The sequence below is a fragment of the Tigriopus californicus genome, chromosome 5 (assembly GCF_007210705.1).
Source record: "Tigriopus californicus strain San Diego chromosome 5, Tcal_SD_v2.1, whole genome shotgun sequence".
NCBI classification, from domain to species: domain Eukaryota; kingdom Metazoa; phylum Arthropoda; class Copepoda; order Harpacticoida; family Harpacticidae; genus Tigriopus; species Tigriopus californicus.
In genome coordinates, this window is record NC_081444.1 from 10,601,280 (window position 1) to 10,623,144 (window position 21,865).

The window sequence follows — 21,865 nt, forward strand, 5'->3', positions numbered from 1 at the left end:
GGTAGTCACATACACAAAATGTTTGCCTCTTTGGTTTCCCATAAACCTGGCGGAGTCAGACCACGTGATTTTGGTCGTCCCGTGGATCATCATCGGGTAGATACTTTTGGGATTCCAACGAAATATAGATGAGAGTCTTATTTGAATAGATTTCAAGAGATCAAGTTCTAGTACACAAAAATTGACAAAAGGAATAAATGGCGGTACTCTTATTCCCCTGGTATCGAGAACAATTTCTTGATCTCTGTGATTTGATTACCTAATGGTGGTTGGGAGGCATTTCGCTTGGTCTGTTGAAAATGAGAAGAAAAGCGAGGCGATCTAAGGCGGAAAGAACGGTGTTCTGGCTCTGTAAGTTAAAACGACGAAGAATGGTTTTCATCACTAATGATGATTTGAGCATCACTTTCGACGGAAACTGATCAACCATTGAATTTTGACGAAACACTCTCCAAAATCAGCGAGGATTGGACAACAAACATTGAGCAAGTACTAAACGGCTAGCTGTCTATTGAGGGAGCTGATTTAGCGGGGCCGTTTTTCAAAGTGCATGGCTGGAAGGATGGATCATCATGAGCTAGGCTGAGTAATAGTAGATCACCATTTGAAAGTGCAATGAGAAGTTTGGGTGAGCAGAAAGAAGTGCTGATGGTTATGGCAGGAGGGGCAATTTTCTCTCTGGATTCACTTCTTTCCTTTTGCTCTCAGCCAGGATCAATATATAACCATTATTTCAATGGCTTTCAGTAACCATTAGTCTGGCTTCATCAGTCTGCAGAAAGTTCATTAAGAGCGATTCTAGCCAATTTCCAAGATCAATTCAACCCAGCATATGTTACTACTACTACCACCACACCACCACCACCACCACTACAAGTACGTATATTCTACTACGAGTAGATGAGCTGAAGTTAGAAATCGGACGGACCGATTGGAAAGAAAATTCTTCATTCTGGGCACATCATCGACCATGGTCCGACTATGGTCCAACCAACCATGGGGCGAAAGTGAGCAAGGGGCAAGAGCAGGCGGATTTTCACTTGATTATTGTCAAGCCATACTTTCATACTTGAACAGCAATCCGTTGTGCCGCTTGTTGAAGACATTTTCTTAATGGTCAGGGTTTTGAAATCACTTATTGATGGCAAATGCAGTAAAAAGTTACGTCCTGATAAAACACTTGCGCGAGCTTGAGTGGAAGACATCAAATTAATAAGTGAAGAACATAAACCTCACTGCTTTCAACGTTTAAATGGAACGAGGCAAAAAATGACAAATGAAGATAAAAACTCATGAATAATTCTTACACTACCAAAGGAAAAAGAGAAGGATTGTAGGAGGACAAGCCATGTTTTGAGTAACACTGAACTATAACATACTCTATGTGGCTGAAGCATGGTTGTTTTATATGGGCTGAAGTGAGTTCGAACTTGGTTAATATTTAAATCTACAAAGCTCTTGATGGGCCGTAGCGTGAAGCAACAAAATCGCATTTTCGAGTTAAATGATTTTTCGCAATCATATTAGCGGTTCTGTAATGTATTTTGGTTCCCTAATCCATTAAAACCCGCCCAAGAGTAATCTTAATGAAGACACTTGACAAATCGCTACGATCCTAAAAGCAACTGCTAGTGAAACACGTACCCTGCTGTTCGTACTTTCGATGTATTCCTAATATACTCGATCGTTTCTGGTAATCGATAATACGAAAGTACATTTTGTTTCAATCCCTGCCCTCTATGCGTATAATAATGGTGGCAAGTCACAAAAAGCTTAGGTAGAAAGAGAACTCTTCCGATTGACAGATTGGTCCAAATTAAGGAATGAGTACCTTGCTCGACAATGATGAGTTTGGAAACATTAGTTCATTGGTTCTTTAGAGGACGGCAAGATCCACGATAAAAAAAAACTGCACCGTGTCTTTAGAAATTCTTCTTTCTATGGGGATGGTGTTTTTTGAAAGTGGGCCGGTGATGCACAACTTCTTGTTCAAAAGTACTTAAGTAAGCAATGTCACAAACTGAGCCCTTGATAATTTTCACAGTGATCTTTAATGTTTGACAAGTGAAATATATCAGCGCATTATTCCCCCTATAACTATGAAACTCTGATCATTAAAAAGCCTTGTGTAAAATGATTATGCGCACTTTAGTCAATGATCCAGTCAAGAGAACCCAATGAGGCACATAGCTCATGAAGCCCACACCAACTGTCTGTAATACAAAGCACGCCTGAGGGCAAACCACCCTTGTCAACCACCATCAATAGCTGAGAAATGAGCTCCTCTGAAAATAGTATGGCTCGGCATTTTCTTGCCGACTACGTTACTAGTGCAGGAGAGTGGTCTTAGAGGTTGTACTAACAAGGCCAGAATCTTCTTCCTGTTATTCTCGTTAGTGCAGCTTCCCAATACGAAAGAAGTCACTGGTTCGATTCTAGTCCTCAATACTTACTACATCCGCAGGCGGAGAACCAATCTAGCACGACATTGCCCATTGGAAAAATGAACTGTAAGATGCTGGCCGGACACCTCTCCGACCCTAGCACCCACCGATCAAAAATATACTTATAGTTCAAAGTGATTAAAGTCTGTTTCAAAGAGTTAAATTTAAAGAGAGGTAAATATGAATAGACTGCTTGATTTCTGACTGATTTCAAGTTAAGCATACATGGTCATGGCAGTAGCGTTTGTCCTCGATTTTCTAATAAATAATGATGTTGCCCTCGAAGATGAGACAGCATTTCCCCGCAATAATCATGCTGCACAATCATAGAGGCAATAAATCAAATTGCTCATGCTATGCTGGTCGGCTTTCCACCTACGGTATTGGACTCTCCATGAGTTGGATATCTACGCAAGTACTTGCATAAGGCACATTGGATCCAATATGTCCTCTTAACAAGCACAGAATCTTTAATCTTTGCTCCCAACGAGTAGCCTCTCTCCCATTGAAGCTCACACGTACATGAGATTTCAAACGGCTTTTGAGCGGGGCACTGCGGTTAGGGTGCCGTCACGCGTGGACTTGACAGTCTCGATGGACGAGCGGCGAGCGGAGAAAGGGAAAGGAGTAGGAGAGTAGACCTAGCAGTGGCTAGAGAACGAGAACGAGAGCGGGAACTGGAATCTTTCGCCCGAGAACTCGTGGCGGAACTTGACGGAAAATGACAAAAGAGGCGTTGACGCACCAGCGTCACGACCGGATTTGAATTGGCCAAAGCGCTTTCTGGTGCATCCTCTGCTGGTGGAGATGGTGGTCTCGTGGTGCTGGTGGAAGAGTTGGTCGAGGAGAGAATATTGTGCATGAGCAACACGAGGAGCTGAACCCGGGGACGGACGATCGAGGCCGAGAGTGCACGCTCGAGTTGAGGCCCCCAAGAGTCCAAAACGTCAATGCGCCATCTCATCAAAACAGAACGTGAGGAAGTTTGAGGCTTCAGTCGACCCGCAGTGATACACGGAGAAAGAGAGAGGAGGAGTAGGAGGAGGAGGAGGAGATGATGATACAACAACAACAACAGCCGCAACCATATAGCCAATGGCCACAACATTGACAACATCGACGACAACAACGACAACAACAACCACACCATCGACGAAGGATTCCATTTCCCTTCTCCACTCTACGGAGCTCGGAGCTCTTGGAAGACCCAAGTGGAACAACTCTCACGGACTCGCCAAGACTCACTTACGCTCATCCTTTTTGAGCGAAGATCGGATCGACGAGAGAGTCTGTCCAGAGGGTAAGAAGGGATATGTGAAGAATTCAGTTTCTCCTCCCCGACCTCCGAAGTCGACTCCATTCAAAATGGAGGCCACTTTCCCATTCAACACCACCCGATTGGGAGAGTGGCCTTCATTCTCCACTGTCTCTCTGACCAAACCAAAGAAGCAGCTCAACAAAAATGTCTACCTCAAACGACCCTCTAATCATCGTGGGCTGCGTAGAAACTGACAACCACTCGCACAACCTGACGGCCTGTCTCCTCACGTGGGTTGATAATGGTTGTTGGTTGTCTTCCTCGACTCCTTAGACTTCTTCGTCTGCTGCCGGTGTTGCACGTTCCGGCCAAAGTTGTCACAATTGTGAATTGATGCACAACTTTCGATCCACGACATCGACTGCACCTTGTCAATTGTTTTGTCATTGTCGTGCTCGACTTTCGAGAGAAGTGCATCATGGCCAATGAGAGACGGTGAGACTGTGCCATCCCGAGGTCCAAATCAAGCCAGGTAAGGATCACACTTCCGTCCATGAGTGGACGAACGAACAAACGAACGACGCAATAACTAGACAGCCTGTCCCACCTTCTATTCAAACAAACACGATAAACGAGCTTGAGCTATAAAAAAATGTCCACTGACTTCGTTTGATCCATTTGCGTGATCACGAGAGCACAAAAATTGGTCCCAGATCTCACATGCTCACTCACTCGACGATTTGAATTGATCGTTCAGAAAGTGAGCTCAAACCAAGGGTAGGCTTTTGAACGTCATGGTGGACAAAGAGAGAAGGAGAGAGAGACACACACACACACTTGCATTTGGTCGGACTCTCTTGTTTCAAATTACACATTACACACACCTCCTGTCAATGTGACACCGGGAGATTTTGATTTGAACTCACAAATGTGTCTCGAAGCACAGGACTAGGACCAATACAACTATGCAGGTGCTGGAACTTGTTGCATGATGATACTCGAGTGCATTTCTCCCCAATGATGAGGATTGGTGAGGGAAATGGCCACTCGAAGTCATATTGTGGTTTGAATTTTAGACCCCATGCAGGATACCCGTGTAGAGGGTGACAGCGTTAATTCTCCCACAAAACAGATATTTTTCATGAGCTCGCACCAAACGTACGTTTCGGGAGCGGCCTGCGCCACAACGGGCTTTGTTTAGTCATCGAAAATGAATTTCCGGTGCCAACATGGGCATCAATCTTTTACAATGACGTCAAGGGAAAGTTTTCGGACCCAGCGCTCTAATCAAATATTAGTCCCTTATTAATCAAGCATGACCACCGTTTTCCTCCCTATTTCTTTTTTTTGTACAACAGCCTCTAACATTCGCAGAAGTATTCTCTGTGCGTGAACCCGGTCCAAAGGTAGAACAACAGTGGGAGCTACTGTAGGATTGCATGCGTGTGTGAGGTTGCCACTAGTTTCAATGTAACCAGATTTGACCGCGGTTAAACCACCGAATTCATTTGAGGGGAAATGGATGTTTTGTTGAAATTGTGGGGGCTCCCTGGCTCTCCTCACTCGGACATTCATTTTTTACCTCCCTGGTCAATGCCATGGAGCTGGTTGACCACATGGCAGGATGATCATCGTCGTCTTGGTTGTCGCTTTTTCCATCCTTCTTCACCCCCAAAAAAGCTCTGGTAGGTTCCACTGGCATTGTTCGCCTGTCAGTGACAAATCGGGTGATTTTTCGTTTGCTCCCAAATTTCCAAGTTTCAAAGCATTTCGGCTCTTGATGTGATGAGTCGAACCTGGTAATTTGAGGGACATGGCGAGCCACACAGATACACGAGAGATTCGGTAGATGGACAGAGAGAGCGAGAGAGAGAGCCCTCTGGTTCGAAATTGATTTTCTTGCCCAAGTCCTTGCTTCGTTCTTTTAAGGGGCGAACAAATTTGTCTTGATCTGCTTACTGACAACACCCTCATTACGCACTAACTTACTCGCTCTTAAATTGTATTTGTGGAATTCTGCACCCACTCAATTTGGATGGAAAGACCGTGTTCAGCTGTGCATTGACCATTTCCGACAACGGTCTACAAATCGTACAAATTGTTTTGATCTCAAATCAACTCAAATAACCGTGGCTACATAGAGGCAGGATCTCGTACATTTTCATTTTGTTTCTTTTTTCATAACTCAAATTGACTTTCTCTCCAGTTCCTTGGATTAATGTATGTACGTACGTATGAACGTACATACGTACGTACGTATGTGTAGAAAAAGTAGCTAATTCCACCGAGCTTGATCGTGTTTGCAATCTCCGGACAAATCTCTGCTTCTCGCATTGACTGAGCACAAATTTGGGGCCAAATAGACTGGAATTTGAATCAAAACTTGGCCTTAGCTGCAGATGACTGGCTCATTAACTAACCGACTCACTGACTGAGTGACTGTTGCGAAAATAAAATGTGTACGAGCCCGCCGGGTGGATTCAATTTGTCTGATATCTGACATTATCGCTGGCCAAGATCGTTTCAGCTTTTCATCCTTTGCAGTACCTTAATCATTATTCATTAACAAGACTGGAGCACAGACAGGGGCTGGCTTGGGCTACTTTCTGCTTCTAATCTGACGCTAAAAACCAGTTCTTGACACTGCTGAGGATGTGTCAACTAACCATCCAAGCAAGCAAGCAAGCAAGCAAGCAAGCAGGCAACTAACTACACTGAAGGGTAACAATCAGCAAGTTAGGGGCTAGATCCACAATACCCGGCAAGATTGGAAGAAACCAACTTTCTGTTACGATTTTTCTGGCTAGTGTTGTTATTGTTGGTGTTCGTCTGAGCTCAGAAAAAAACCAGCACAAATTTCCAAGTGTGGTTTACTCTTTTGCGGGGGACTTGAAGTGCATTATTCACTACAATTTGAGATAAAAGCATTTTGAGAGAAATTGCCACGTTGGACCATTTTCTGGTTGTCATTAGTATCAGAACACCAATCCAGAATCCCAAAAGTAATTTGAACGAAAAACCATTAGCAATGGGAGTATTTCCTCCCAATATCTGTGAGAGTGTGTCCATCACCTTACGTATAAACTGAAGCGACGAGACCATCCTTGTATGTACGAGGTATGTGCCACGTTGATTGTATTCCCAATGATATCTGTGCTCTACTCGACTATCAATTCCAACACGTAATAATACGCAAATTGTACTTGGAGAGCTCATGAATCGGATTGAATGCTCGTGTTTGTATGAAGTAATTTTTTGTTATCAGACATTAATGTTCCTGCTTTCGTACCAGCCCTAATGGCTGGTGGTGGGCTCCACCCAAGAAAATCCAAGATGCTTTACGGCATTATGTGAAAAATACCGAGATGTTAATGATGATGATCATTCGAACATCTCAAACACCACATAAACCGTACCGTGTACTGCATCGAGACACCAGCACTCACTCAGTCACTCATTCACTCACACACTGGTTCCCCTACCTTGATGTACTTGTATTGATGAATACGATGGCGACTCCACCCTAGCAAGCAGGGCTGGGTCCAATCCGATGATTATTTAACACGAATATTTTCTCATCAAATGTGGAAGGAAATCCTCAGATCTGATCGCCATGATTGTTTTAAACGCTCCACGTACATACGACGTGTGAATGTGAATGTGAATCCACCGAGAGTTGGTAGCGTTGCTTTAGAAGATAAGCGGGCGTGAAAGGGGAGTCATCCATTGAGCGGTTGACATGATTTTTTGTTCTTTCTTCTCTTCAGGTATGGTGTTGTTGTCCACCATGGCGGTGGCTGTGATACTGATGATGATGATGGAGATGATCCTCCCACTGAAGTCATGCTTGGAGCTGGCATGAAAATTGGTTTCAACAGCAAACCAATGAATTTTCTTCTCATGATATCGAAGGCTAATCAAATTTCATCCATTCTTGATCACCATCCATCAGTGCTGAAAACCTTATTGGTTCTTTTTGCTCCTCAATGAAAACGAAGTTGAAGATTGGATATCGACTTTGATGCTGATAACAGGTAAGAAGCCCCTCCGCAACAACACCAACAAAAAGTAACAAAAAGCAACAGCAGCAATAAAAAGAGCGTTATTTTTTCAATGGGGAACAAAAGAAATGCATGGAATCTGGGGGTAATTAAGCATTTCCCAATGCCGTAAAATACGCTTAAGAGACGGACTGGGGCTTCAGCTCTTACGTAGCATAGGCTTCCGTTTTTATGATATGCACTCGAAAAATGAGGGCCATAACATTTTTTTTACTTCTGTGAATAGATGACAGCCTACAATCAAACCATTGGCAATGGCTACCATTCGTGTGTCTCGCAATAGAAGGGATACATTTGCTCGTGAAAACAATGTGTACATGTATGTTTACATTGGCATTTGATTCGCCAATAAAAAAGACACCGAGTCTATCCTAAGTGCAAAGCTTCTTGGCTTGTACGTAGTTCTATGAAAACCATTCATTTGCTGGGTTATTAACCAACCATCAACAAGTTGTTAAAGTGACCAGTACATGATTGTTAAATCGCCCTAATTGGATGGCCTTCTTCGTTACCGCTCAAACCGGCAACCAACAAGCATGGCAATGTACTTATTAATGCACCATGGTGTACGCACCGCAAATCTTAAGCTTGGTACAAGATTTTAAACCAATATGGCGTCTTGGAATGAGGGGAAAAGGTAAAGAAGGTTTCTTCAAAAGGGCTTCTCTCTCTCTCTCTCTCTCTCTCTCTCTCCTCTTTCCAATTAGGGGACAAAAGGTATATCGAAAAATCTCGACATAATAATCACACAAAAACATATGGACTGAAGGCTCAGAGGTGAGAGACATGGTAAACGCTTTTTCTATTCAAGTTCTATCAACCCTACCAAGCAGAGATTTTACCCGACGTGAAAAAAGGAGAGGGAAGCTCACTTGTAGTATCTGTTGTCGGCATCAATCTCCGTCCAAAGAGAAAATAGTCGCTCTTACCTCTTTTCAGTTTTTTGATGAATCTTACCTTTTGATGTGCGTATGTGTCCGAGTGAGAGAGATTTAAAGCCCAGATTTGACGGTGACTTGGCGTTTCTTTCCGATCGGTTATTTTCTTCTTACCGAAATCCTCTCTTTCTTTGAGAATTGTCTACCGTCCCTGGTAAAAAGTAGGAATCTGCCCACGTTTTTCGTTGCTTTGGGTCCTTATTGGTGGTCCCCATATTATTATTATTCAGGAATGGGAATCGAGATTTGCCAAATGGTTTTAACAATCCCTCGTTTCTCTACTCGCCCCATAGGTTGGTTTCCCGATTTCCATCCGAATTAGTTTTGTGCTCCCATCATGAACCAACCATCCAGAGCGAGGGAAGGCACGAAGAAAAGATCCCACCATCCTTGCCCGCTTGCCCGTTTGCCCGCTTGCCCGCTGGCATGCCTGCTCAGTTACTCAGTTGCTCACTTGCTCACCCTCCGAGTCCGCGTCGTTCCACGGAAAATGGAAAAGCCAATTCGATCATGATGATTTCCATCTCATTGTTGTTGAACTGTCGACGGCGACGTGGTCGCACGTCCTCGTCTGTTGTTGCCATCTTGGACCATCATTTGGAAGTCTAATCACGTCCTTCAGTCGGCGACCCTTTGGAAATGTGAACAAGCGAGTGAGTGAGACTCAGAGAACGAGAGAGCCTCTTTGGCCACGGGTCCATGAAATCAATCCCGTTAGCCTCAGGGATTCACAATGGAGTCAGCAGCCAGACTAGAAAAGGGTAGCCAGAAATCTCATGGACATCCCATCGAAGTTTTTGGAGCACACTAAACAAAAAGACCTATCCAGATGGACGACCAGTCATGGGAACAACGTCTCTGGACGCAAAAAAGCGTTTTAGTCCTGATGATGAACCCAAAGTTGCATCCCATCCACGACCACCACCACAGCTTGAATGGGGATGGCTATAGACAAAAAAGACCCTGACCCAAACTTGTCCCTTGATTTAATGACCCTTGGCTCGGATAAGACGACGATGATCACGACGAAGACGGAGACTCATTCATTCATTCATTTCTGATTTCTCAACACATATTGTGACCACCTTCATCAAAAGGATCCATTCTCTCCCAAAGTGCTATCAACCCTGATGTTCCCATTGCCAAACTTCTTGCGATTATCTTCTGGGCCACATTTCAAATTTGTTCAGTTCCTTCAGTTCCTGTGGTTCTCATCAAGCCCCTTCCGTGATACTTTCTCAATGAGTTCAGTTCAAACCCACCCACCCACAAACCTTTGGAAAAAGAGAAGAATGAAAAAACACTTGCCAAAAAAAAAAGAATCCACTTTATTGCAAAGGCCAGCACCACAAGAGGCCATACCCACAAAAGGCCAAGAATCCGGTCTTCCGCCTCCATTTTACGTTCAATGGAAATATCCGAGAATGAAGAAGCTATAAGTGAGGTCTCAAGTCATGCGGTAAGTCGAGATTCAAAATTCCGATTCGTAGTCATGAAAAGCACACTCATATATTGGTAGTACGACAAGCTGTCTGCGTATCGATTCGTTTGTGACCCCACTCCGTTTGAAGCGGACTCATGTTGACACTCTTGGGATCCCTGCTTACGGCAAAACAAGTTGTCAAATACCCCATCGCCTCCTGTTTCTTCTCCTCCTGCCCCCAGTTTAAACTACGGTCTTTCAATTGAGTTTTCAACACTTCAGAGTGACTCTCGTTCTCTCTCTTTGTCGTGGAGTGGCTTAGAGAAACATTGCTGGTGTTGGACTCCCAATGACATCCTAATTGTTCGTCTCAATTTCCAAGAAGAACGAACGACTCAGTTCTCGCCCACCCTAGAATCATCCCTTCGAGGATGCACAAAGTTGTTTCTCTAAGTCGCGCTTTGTTCGGTTTAAAACGTGTATATCGACATGTACCATAAGAAATCTGGGTAGTTAAAGACAATTTTTTGTTTTCAGTCCATATCTTCACTTTTTGATCCGTATCGATCTCTCCTACCCCCCCCGCCCTTTTTTGTCCAAAGTTGTCCAAAGAACAAGCACGTCACCTCAAAATTCGAACCATTGGATCCCCTATTTGCTGATGTCCTTTTGGTGCCCCCACCAACCACCCTCTCTCGTGCGTATGGAGTTTGAGTGTTTTTTTCCCATTTTTCATTGAGTTCCAAATTCAGTTCTGCCTGCAAACGCAATTTTTCCCCTTCAATATATGACAAAAAAGGAAATCCCAACTTAGAAAAAAAATCAGTTCTCTTCCTGAAGTATCACCACCCACGTTACCATTATTGCCACCACCACCACCACCACCACCATCATCATCTCCTCCTTCCTTACCGAAGAACTATTTCTTCTCTAAGAAAAAATCTACTACTAGACCACATGTGACTGAGTCAAGCGACAAAATTGAGAATGGCTCAAGTTGTATACCCTATATCCACCATCATGTATAACTTGACTGACCATTACGCGATCGATGCCCTTTTACGTCTAATTTGGAACATCCATCTCCTGCTAAGAAGAACACACACACACACACAAAGAGTAGAGGGCGCTTACGAAAATAAGTCCAGCTTGCTTTCACACCTCTTTGTTGTGGGCGAGTCGGATCATCTGTTTATACTCGCAAGTCTTTCATAACCAATCTACCAGAAGTCTTTCGTCTTTTATGCTAAGATCCTGATCAAGTACAAACCAACTCACCCCTACTACTATTACAACCACCATCAACAACAACATCAACAACAACAACACCACCAACAACAACAACAACAACCAACAAAAACATCCAATTGAACTTCAAATTCGCACCCCTGAAGCGATTCATTTACTACAAACTTGACTGCTACTAATATCCGTCCCCATGTTAGATAATGAGAGCTTAGTCGCTAAAGTGCCGCCCCCTCACATACCCGTGAAGTCTTTCAAATAGACCAATCCGATGGCTGACATTGCTCAGATCGATTGGTATTCACTACGTACATGTCTTTCAATTGTCCTTGACCTATTCGCCCTGTTCTTGCCATCCATGGCGTGTTCGGCTTTCAAGGCTTAGGTGGCGTCCTCGTGTGGTAAAGTTTATGCCACCGGTTACTTTCCGGATGCTTCTTATGTCATTGGTGCCGGTTCGTCCGTAAGAATCGAGATCGGGTGGGTAGCGATAGGACTGGCTACTTTCCTGGTTTGGCATTATCTGAGATGGGGACCGATCGAGCAGATCTCACAGCTCACACAACGGTCTTTCAATTCCTATCAAAAATGTTTGAATCCCTTGCTTACCAAGGCAGTCTTACTACGCGTGGCAAGTGCATTCATTCCCTCCTTTGCGTCTTTCTCCCACACCCCCAAAAATGTATTCTATTTTATTTTCATTTGTTTTTGGAGCATTCATAACGAGAAATCCAGTCTTTCATTTATCACTACCACTCCAATTACTTCGACTTCAGTGCAACTTCAACTTCTACTACGTCCGCGATGGTGTGTCCCGCTTGATCATTAAAATTCGTCGTCGTTGCTGTTGTTATTGTCCCCCGGTCTCCTAATCCTCATCACCATCCTCATCATCTCCGTCTTTCGAACTCTCACTCTCACCCTGTCTCTTCATCAGTTGGGGGGGTCTCTCCATCCATTAAAGAGCCCCCTTGTCTTTGCAATGCAGACCTTTCATTACTTACGAAATTACTCACAGCGCCATGGCTTCCTTCAAAATACTCCTTGCAACCCCAAGAGCTACTTACTAGTCCTTAGTATGTACTTGAACGATTCAGACTTTATCCACCAAAAACACCATTGCATTCATTTCACCTTTCTCTAATCCTCATTGCTATCTAGCATATACCTAGTGTACAGAGTAGTCTCCTTCTAATCATCGGAAAAATTATTCACGTTTGAGGTAAACTAGCTCTTAATAATGTTAGATAACATCATCGCCATTGTTGGTTCATTATATCATGTTCATTGTACTCATTATTCATTATGCAACCCAGAAGTCTTTCTGTTCATGAGATGTCCATTCATCTCTGGGGCAAATTTTGGAAAAGAAGTTAAAACTCGAAAAGCACGTGTTTGTGTCTTTCTTGGTGGTCTTTCAGTATCTTTTAAGGATCCCACACTAATCACTCTTGGGTGATTAGCCAACCCATTTAATTCGAGTCTTTCATAATCATTATTTGTAAAAGTCTTTCATCTTGATTTGAACAATGTTGTCCCTGGTAATTGACTCAAAACTCCCGCTTTTAATAGTGGAGATTTGTCCACAATTTCAGGGTTCCCACTTGTTGCTGAGGTCTTTCATAAGTTGATAAACAAACAACCACGACAAACGGGTTTCACCCCTAGAGTCTTTCAGTTATATTCTCATTGGTCTTTCATCTGTTTCTCTCAAGTTTTGAGTTCATGCATCGTCTTTCATTGCTTGCTACGTTTTTGTTTCATTAACAAATGGTTATCTTGCAAACAAGCACCCTATCAAGTCTTTCAATTTGACATCTTGAATCATCTTGTGCTTCTTTTCAAGTGTGTACGTGTATGAATAAGATCCCAAGAAGTCTTTCATTCACCGATCTTTCATTCAAAATCCCAAATTCAACGTTTTTTTTAACCTTTTGCGGAGCTTCTTTTGCGAACAATGCCAGTTCTTGTGCTCATTGCACTTCATGATTACCATGAGATAATGATACCAGCCAGCTCTTCCCTTGATTCCAACCCATTGTCTTTCATTCAAGTAAATGTAGCCCCCGAACAGATTGACTATTTGCACGTATACCATTTGAATACTTGGGGATTTGCTACTGAAAAAAATGAACAAAACAGTAAATTGAGAGTCGGTTTCTTTCTTACCTCAGCTCTTTCAATTGGATAGCTGCTTCTTTCTCTCTTTTCATGTCTTTCTTGTTAGTGTGATAGAAAATATATATGATTTATACATGTCAGGGCACTATCGGATGAGTACAAATTCAAAAATTCCATTTCTGAGCTGAAACAAGCCTTCAAACTGGCTAAATTCGCTCATGGTCACAAAACCATCACCACACCCCACACCCCAGTTTCTGTCAAGAAGATTGTCTTTTCACCGCTTGAGAGCACGCCCACCTTTTACTTGTTTTGACTAATACCATTCTTGGTGCAATTAAGGCCCCCAAATTGGAAAAATGTTCAAACTTTAGCTAACTTCAAAATCAAATCGTCATCTTGTTAGGTGTCTCGGTTTCAATGTCTATCAGGCGATGAAAAGGCTCTCTGACTTTTCAGGGCTGTCCCCGTCTTTCACCAATTCATGATTTGATCGCGTCTTTCAAACCCAATCACCGAAATTTCGTCTTTCTAAACCAATTTGTATCTGTACATAATAATTCTGACACTCCTCCTTCCTAATTCTATTCGTGTTGTTCTGTGTTTCTTATTTTACCCCTGAAAACACGATCATTGTATTCCTAGCGAGTTAGAACGAGAGTGTCTGGGTTCCAAACGAATCGATGCCAAAACTTAGAGAGTGCTTTCATATGGCTCGAATCGGGATCGAGAGTTCTCGACTTTTCGGGTGACTTGTGGACATGCGTATGCGTGATTTGTATTACCCGAGTGAAACCAGTTGAGATGAATTATTGTAATGCTATTAAATCTAAAAATTGCAACTTCGAGTTTGTACCGTGTAAATGCGTGTGTGACCCTGTGCGACAAAAAGGCCGAGTTCAATTCTTGTTCACTTGTTTTAGTTTGGCCTCAGTTTGGCCCTGTCCAGCCACAACCACAGTTCTTGACTTGATTTAGTTATCACCCCCACTTCCGGGGAAGGGTAATTGATTAGTAAGCTGCACAAGTAAACTATGCTCCCCACAACCTTCTATTGATGATGACACCCATTGTTGTAATGAGGCGGCTGTGCCAACGAGTAGGCCAATTCCATGATGACATTGATGATGCACATATAGGTACTGTACAAGATACGATGAAAGGTTATGGCTTCATAATCTTCTACATTTGAGCTGATATATCGAAGCCCCTATCAGAGTGTACTCCAAGAAGTATGATGATAAAACAAAAACTATCAGAAAAAAAACGGATGCAAAAAACGCAAATACAACATGTTGTTTGAAAAATGATTTGGATATTTGTTTATTTATCTCTCTTTCTGGTCAATATAAGCACATGACATCCGTAGTTGAAAACCAGCTTTTAGAGTTTATTTGCAAACGTCAAGCTGACATATTCCGATTGAGGTATTGTTGCCAATGTACTCTAGAAGCTCAAGAGCCCACTTTCTTTCACTGGAGCAGGAAGTAAAAGCAGGACGACACGTACACCACAAATTTAGACAAGACTCAATTATCCTAAAAGATTCATCGCCGATCCACATAAATCAGGGTCGGAGCTGTCCTATACCATATGGAAGCAATCATATTGCTATTCTAAGGAGGGTGAAAATGAAACGTTTCTTGTCCTTAAAATCTTGAAATGTCATGGGAAATCCGGATTATAGATTCTTTGTCGTTTTATGAATCATTCATCAAAGTATGTACAAACAAGAAGAAGAAAAAAGAAGGCCGATGAATTTGCAGTGGTTGTTTCAGCTGGCAAATTCGTTAATCATCGACTTCCGGAGAAGTATTGGCTGATTCCTCGCAAGGCATAGATCAAACTGGCCTCAAACTTGGCCTCGCAAGCCAGTAGGCACACGTGGACCTAGAACATAAATGTACAAACGTGACAGGGCGTAGCACAACCTTAACGATCTCAAAGGACCAAGTTGGGCTAGCAACGCAATTCAAGATTTGGACTAAATTTTTTCCAGATTTCCAGAAACCGAAATCAGGCTTACACGATCTTATATAAAGCTTTTAGTTAGTCTCTTGGCGACAAATCATGGAGCCCAAGTGGTCCCAGCCATTTTTAAATGTTGGATGAGACGAGTAAAATAGGAACCACATGTGCTTAGAATTTTCAGTCCGTTCATCGATCCTCATCAAAGCGGTTGAAATGCACAAGAAATGGATGAGGTCTCTTGGATTTGCAGCTAGTTGCTCGAACGAAAGGAGCCCAATGACATGTGTGCCAATCCATCACTTTTACGTATATTTTCGATAGCACTCTGAAATTCCCTTCATTGCCAGGTAATAATGACTAGTTCTTGATTGACACATGTTTACCCAATACCCTGAATTGGTGTCCGACAAAAAGCCCACCAAATGGCACGATTCCGACGATTGTCGCCTTTACTTAATGTAGGGTACATTGGCTGCCATTGGACAACAAACACAAATTGTAGTTTTTGTTTTGACTGTGGCGACTTAAACAATTCTGCTGGTCAATTAAAAAGAGATCCAGCTCAATTATGTCGAGCGAGAGAAAGACAATTTTGAGGTAAGTTCGGTCAGTAAAGAGGAAAAATATCTCCAAACAACGGTCCTGCTCGGCTTGATCTACCTCTATTACGTAGTATGGCTTCCAAATTCAACACGTCACAATATTTCTTGCCTTCTCGTGGATTATTGGATTTGTGAACAAAAAAGGTGTTGAATTTGTTCAGGATTAGTGCTGACCGGACGAGCACGAAACACTCAGTCGTCCGTCGACCCTTTGCACTTAAGAGAAGAAGCCAAAGAATATCAAAATAAAAGCTTGGGCTCGATTGGTGTTACTTGCGCTTAGAGTGGGGAAATGGCTGCTTACCTTTTCCGAGTCCAAAAAGTCCGTCATGATGCTCTGGTAGTCAGAGAGTTGACAACGATCCGGATAACAGCAAAGGGTCTTGATGTACTTCTTCAATGGCCTGAAAAAAGTGCAATCAAGACTCTGACTAACGATACTGAATCCCAAGCCCGCCGAGTGTGACGCTAATTGCTAGTGCATTCAGTCATTTATCTGCTTTAATTAGGCAGATTGTTTGTCTTGTGACAGACACTGTGGGTTTCTTGAACGGAACCGATTATGCTCACTTTACAATGCCACTTACCCACATATACTAGATAGAGGTACTACTACAAAGAGCTGAACATCTGACACACTTTTCGAATTGAGATAACTTCTTGGTAACGAAGATTGATGATTGGGGACAGATCAGTTCATAAGTAGTGCACGGACTATAACTCAGTAAACATACGAATCTTTTAGAGAGTGAAAAACACAGTCCATAATGACCGTGAATGTGCAAATGCTTATCGTCTGATGTCTTACGTACAATGAATGTACATTTACGTGCATTCACCATGTAGTACGTACTATTCGCATAATGAAAAAAAGGGGTGAGCAAGTCAGTAGTAGCCTTATCCATTCATCATATCACGGAGAACGGATTTTTCAAAAGCCTTATTAATGCTAAAAAACATGGGAAACCGGGTTTTTGCGGAGTGGTTGGCAATTGGCGTGTTGAACGAAGACAACTAAAGTTCTACATGCCATGCAAAGTTCAATAAAAGTCATTGATATCTCCATGATGAACGTGCTAATTTTGAATAACCAACTCATAGCAGCACCTACCATCCCTGGTTTCTAGTCCAAGCCAAACCATCGATTGATTTGAGAACTGTTATGTCGCATGTAGTGCTTTAGAAATTGCCTGACTGGCTTGTTGTGCACCAGGATGGTAAATATCTCTTCATTACGTGCCTAAGCGGGGTACTAATTAATTTCAAATTCTTTGTGCGGACCTCGATAAGATCGTCGTCTCATTTTCCAGCTTTGAGTTCAAGTCTAGACGAGCCAATGAAATCTCGAGGTTTCAAATCTACGTATGTCACAACTCTGGTCGCCTTCCACAACGAAACCGTTTCCCCGTTTAACCGGTCGCACTAAGCAGAGGGAAATAACGAATCGGTGGTTCTCAAAGTTTGCCAAAGGGACTACTTGACTTTTCCCTACCCTGTGTTTGTTCGGCGAGTGCACACGAGTTACCTGTAAAGATGAAGTTGGCAATTGTGCAAAGTTATTGAGGGGGGGAGACGTTGAGGGCAATGGTAAAAGCTTTTTTCGTGTTCTCTGATGGTTATCTCAAACCCGGCGAACACACCTCGACACGTCAAGTGCACCCACCTACATGGGGACTTGAAATGTTGAAATGCTTAATGTTTCCATAAATGGCATTGGCTTGGTATTTGGAACATTTTGCAACATTTTGCTGATTGTACTCACGGTTGGTGCGAGTATTCAGATCATACTTAAGGCTATTGTACAATACAAGTTACGATTGATCCATTGAAGTGTATTTTGGTTGATTGAAAATCAATCTCATGAACCGAACTTTAGATCTATAGGCATGCATTTACCTGGGCAGAAGCTCGTTGACCTCTCCGTAATCGTAGTCGTCTTGCCTAATACCATAAAGGCATTGAATGTAATTCTGAACGCTTCGTCGAAACATGGTCGTGTCCACTGAGGTGTATTTGCCAATGGTCATGTACGTCAAATTGGAAATGATGTCAAACTTATCGTCCAAAGAACGGCAAATGTCCTCGTTGTACAAGCTTTCGGCAGTGGGAAAGCCGTGAATCTTCCAAGAAAAGTCCTAACACGCATAATCAATCCTGGTATAAAACCAAACTTGATAGCAACATTCAACATTCAACTCACGTTCATCCGGTGGGTGGAATATTGTCCGGGATTTTCACGACTAATGAAATCCACATACTCGAGGGTGTCTTGATCCGAGTAAATAAGAGTGTGGATCATCTTCATCTTGTTGGAATCATCGTCGGTGCTTGGGCTTTCAAAGTCCTCGTTGGTGGCTTGGCTTTTGATGTCTTCGAATCGACGTTTCAATTCATCGATCTCCAGCTCAGCTCGATTGGCACTGAGAGTCTCCATTTTCTGGAGAATGGATTGAACTTGGAGACCCGTGTCATGGGAGGCGTTATTGTGGTGAGAAGGGGCGTGACCTTCCAGGGGTGTGCCAGTCCCACTCAATTCATCATTGGTGGTGATGTCTGGCGAACTCTCGCGGCCCTTGAGATTGGAATGATTTTCTAAGAAAAAGACATAGAACAGTCAATGGTGTTCCATCTCCGCACTCCTTTTGTGTGGTACTGTACCGTACACTCCAAGTCCATTCCATTGGTAGGCACCAAGGTTTATTAATACAGAATGGACGAGTAGAGACAATATTGTCGTAAGACAGCATCCTTGGCCAGTTGAGCCCCCTTGAGAATCTCATTACTGAGCTCATTTCACCTCACGCTATTCGTGTTTTCAATCATAACAATCCAAAAGTGAGAAGAGCCCTTGCGTTGTACGAACGTAGTAGCATGAGAACTAAACTAATGCAGAGCTGGGCTATTTCTACATATTACGAACGGCAAGAACGCTTCACTGGTGAGTGTACACGTACGTATGTTCTGGTAACATACTACAACACTTTTTGGGAGTCTTTCTGTCTCCGCGATATTCACGGATTTGTCTAGGTTAAAAAACACGTTTGAATATGATTGGGGGGCTATAAACCAATCCGACCATGATTTAATTTGAATGGTTACATAAAAACACCCACCGAGCGGAAATCAGTAGACCAAAAAATCTCGGTCTGGCGCAAAAACAAAGTCAATTGGAGAGGATACAGATCCTCGAGTTAAATCCAGAAGCTCCCCTCTGCCTGATTTCTTCCTCCTTGAAAACGAACACGTCACACAAAGGAAAGACAGAAAGACAGACAGAGAGATAGATATAACGAATGCCTTACTTGGCGTAATCTCGGCAATGGGCTGAAGAAATCCACATCCCTTGGCGAAGCAGGCGAAGGCGTGATAATGTGATAATAGTATTATGGCGTGCACTAGCTCAGGAACAGACCACTTGTCTCGTCCCAAGGGAGCATTGGTCAGACTCTAGAAAGGAGCAAAAACATTAAGACCAAGAAAACATTTTAGTCTGATTAGATAGATATTCCCCACCCCAAAGTCGAGCCAAACAAATCGAGCCTTTTCACTTACCCTATACTGCAGTGGACGTACATATCTCTGAACACAATAGTATACCTTACAGCGGAGGAGGAGGCACCCACCTTAATCGTATCCTGGTTAATCATCCAAGGTCGGTGGGCTAGTAGAATGTTCAATGTGTTGAGATTCTTCATTCGCTGGGATGCGAACCGGAGTCCCTTGAGCCACGGCAGACACTCCTCGGAGCTGTCCCGGATGCATAGAGTATGGAACTCGTCCTGATGGAACGTGACCAATTCCGAGCAGAATTGTCGACTCGATGCCTGGAAAGCACAAGTTAGAAGAGGCCTTGAAAGACTTGTTATTGATTTGCCTCACGAATCTTTTACGGGAACGTTGGATCGGGTTTCAAATGACCTATTTGAAGCATGGTGCGCCATGTTCTCTAGGAAGCCCTTGTACTCTAAAAGATAATTAGGGTAAAACCCCTCAACATCTATATGCTGCCTTACAAAGAACTCAACGACTCAACAACAGAACTCAAAGAATCTCATTGGACCGCTTAAAGACTCAAGCACATACCAACCCTGACAAAGGCCGATCCCAGCTTTCAATAAAGCATGGATCAGTTGCACCTCGGAAACGAACGGCTTTTCACAAACGTGGGTGAAAAGGCTGCATATATATACATGTGTGATTCGTATCTTAGCAATCTGTGAGCTAATTTGGCCTTTCATCTCCCTCAATTCACGTGAACTCCCCACTTCGATCCTCAATGGCATGATCTGACGCGGAGGTAAATTGGGGGAGATTGAAGGACTTTGCAGCTCCACCGAGACTCTCGGAGAGCCTTTTTTCCCTCTTTGGAACAGGTTGAGGAGAGACTTAGCATAAGTCAAAAAAAATATCGCTATGTGGCTGGGCCGATCATGGACCTTGTTCCCTCCCTCTCTTCTCTTCTCTTGATGGCGTCTCTTACTTTCCCTTTCATACAATCCACTCTGTTCAGAGCACAAATGCAATCAATTCCCAGATTATAAGAGAGTGAATTACCCGGATCGAGATCCATTCAGATGGTTCTGAGAGAGGGAAATGAGGTCTTAGGTGCTCCCGGCAATTGGAAATGGACCCTCCTAATAATTTGGGCTTAAGAGAGGTCGCTACCATTGCCCTCTGTTGGAAAATGGAACACTCCACGACGTCGTCTTAAGGAGCACATTCGAATTTGTTCTCGACAAGCAGAAATTGAACTCGTTCAAGAGAATTGAGTTTTCTCGTGTCCACGGCAAAAAATGTGTATTGGCATTTTTTGCCCGGGTCATTATCCAAAGTCGAGACTCAAGACAAGCAGCACCATTTTTCAAGCTCCAAAGCAATTGCTCACCGATATCACGGATCCATCAGACTACGCACATGGCGGCGATTGACAATTTCCACTCGATTCATAACACTCATGATTCCGTCAGAATGAAGCGTATATATGTCAGTAGGAAAGATCCTCTTCAAACTTGGGATTAGGAAATGAGGCGACAACCTATCCATCTACTTTGCGGCACAGAATCTATGGCCAGCAAGGGGTGAAATCGAATTCAAGAGCAAAGCTCAACACGCAATCGAGCAATTTGGTGTGCAAACTTATCCCATTGCGTCGTGGAAGCAATTTGGCTCAATTCTGTTCCCGAGGCCAAGATAAGAGTACTATGTACTAGTGCACCAAGAGACCAACAGACCAATAGACCCACAACCCACAAACCGAGAGATGACCGACCGATCATTGGCTGACAGACTGGCTAATACATTCAACACACACCTTGAACTCACTCTGGTGAGAAATGTTCATAATATCGAATGTAGCGTTTATTCGAGGGCGGCCATCATGGCCAGGTATCATGCAAAGGTTCAAGCGTGAGATTCCTGTCTTGGCGAATTTATTTGATAACACTTGATGTATATCATTTGATTGACCGACCAAGCATTCGACCAAGCAAATTGATAAAAGTCTCAGAACATGAAGTGCCATTACCATTTTCATGTGGCATATTTCAATACCGATTAGAAACTCATGAAATCATTGAAGCTCGGCTGACTCGTATTTAACTGCACTTTGATACGCAAAAGACAGGCTTCTCAATCTCTAAAACTCTACGACATCCAACATTTCCAGAATGCAACGATTGAAAGGTCAATCCGACCAGATGAACACATCGTGGATACAAAAATGTTTCGTTCTTCCATTGTCCCTGTTCCCAATTGGCAACAAACAGCAACGGCTCGTATATTTCAGCCATTGCCTCGTTTGTT

General features: G+C 43.1%; 1 protein-coding gene and 1 long non-coding RNA gene across 5 annotated transcripts in view; one reads left to right on the forward strand and one right to left on the reverse strand.

Moving 5' to 3' along the window:
* Positions 1–3,087: 3,087 nt before the first annotated feature.
* LOC131881340 (uncharacterized) lies at positions 3,088–14,800 on the forward strand. Its single transcript, XR_009373355.1, has 3 exons — positions 3,088–4,234; positions 7,470–7,736; positions 8,995–14,800. It is a non-coding gene; the product is annotated as an uncharacterized LOC131881340 (long non-coding RNA).
* Positions 14,786–21,865, reverse strand: part of LOC131881336 (sestrin-3-like) — a 140,879-nt gene continuing 133,799 nt past the window's right edge. For 3 of the 4 annotated variants that reach the window (XM_059228174.1, XM_059228173.1, XM_059228175.1), the window contains 6 exons: positions 19,687–19,887; positions 19,366–19,510; positions 18,264–18,655; positions 17,960–18,198; positions 16,368–16,467; positions 14,786–15,380 (listed from right to left, as the gene is read on the reverse strand). In XM_059228174.1, the coding sequence (XP_059084157.1) occupies positions 15,285–15,380; positions 16,368–16,467; positions 17,960–18,198; positions 18,264–18,655; positions 19,366–19,510; positions 19,687–19,887 (1,173 nt within the window). In that variant the 3' untranslated portion in view covers positions 14,786–15,284. Of the gene's footprint in view, positions 15,381–16,367; positions 16,468–17,959; positions 18,199–18,263; positions 18,656–19,365; positions 19,511–19,686; positions 19,888–20,617; positions 21,136–21,865 lie in introns of those variants that run through there. The other variant, XM_059228172.1, reaches the window with a different exon arrangement.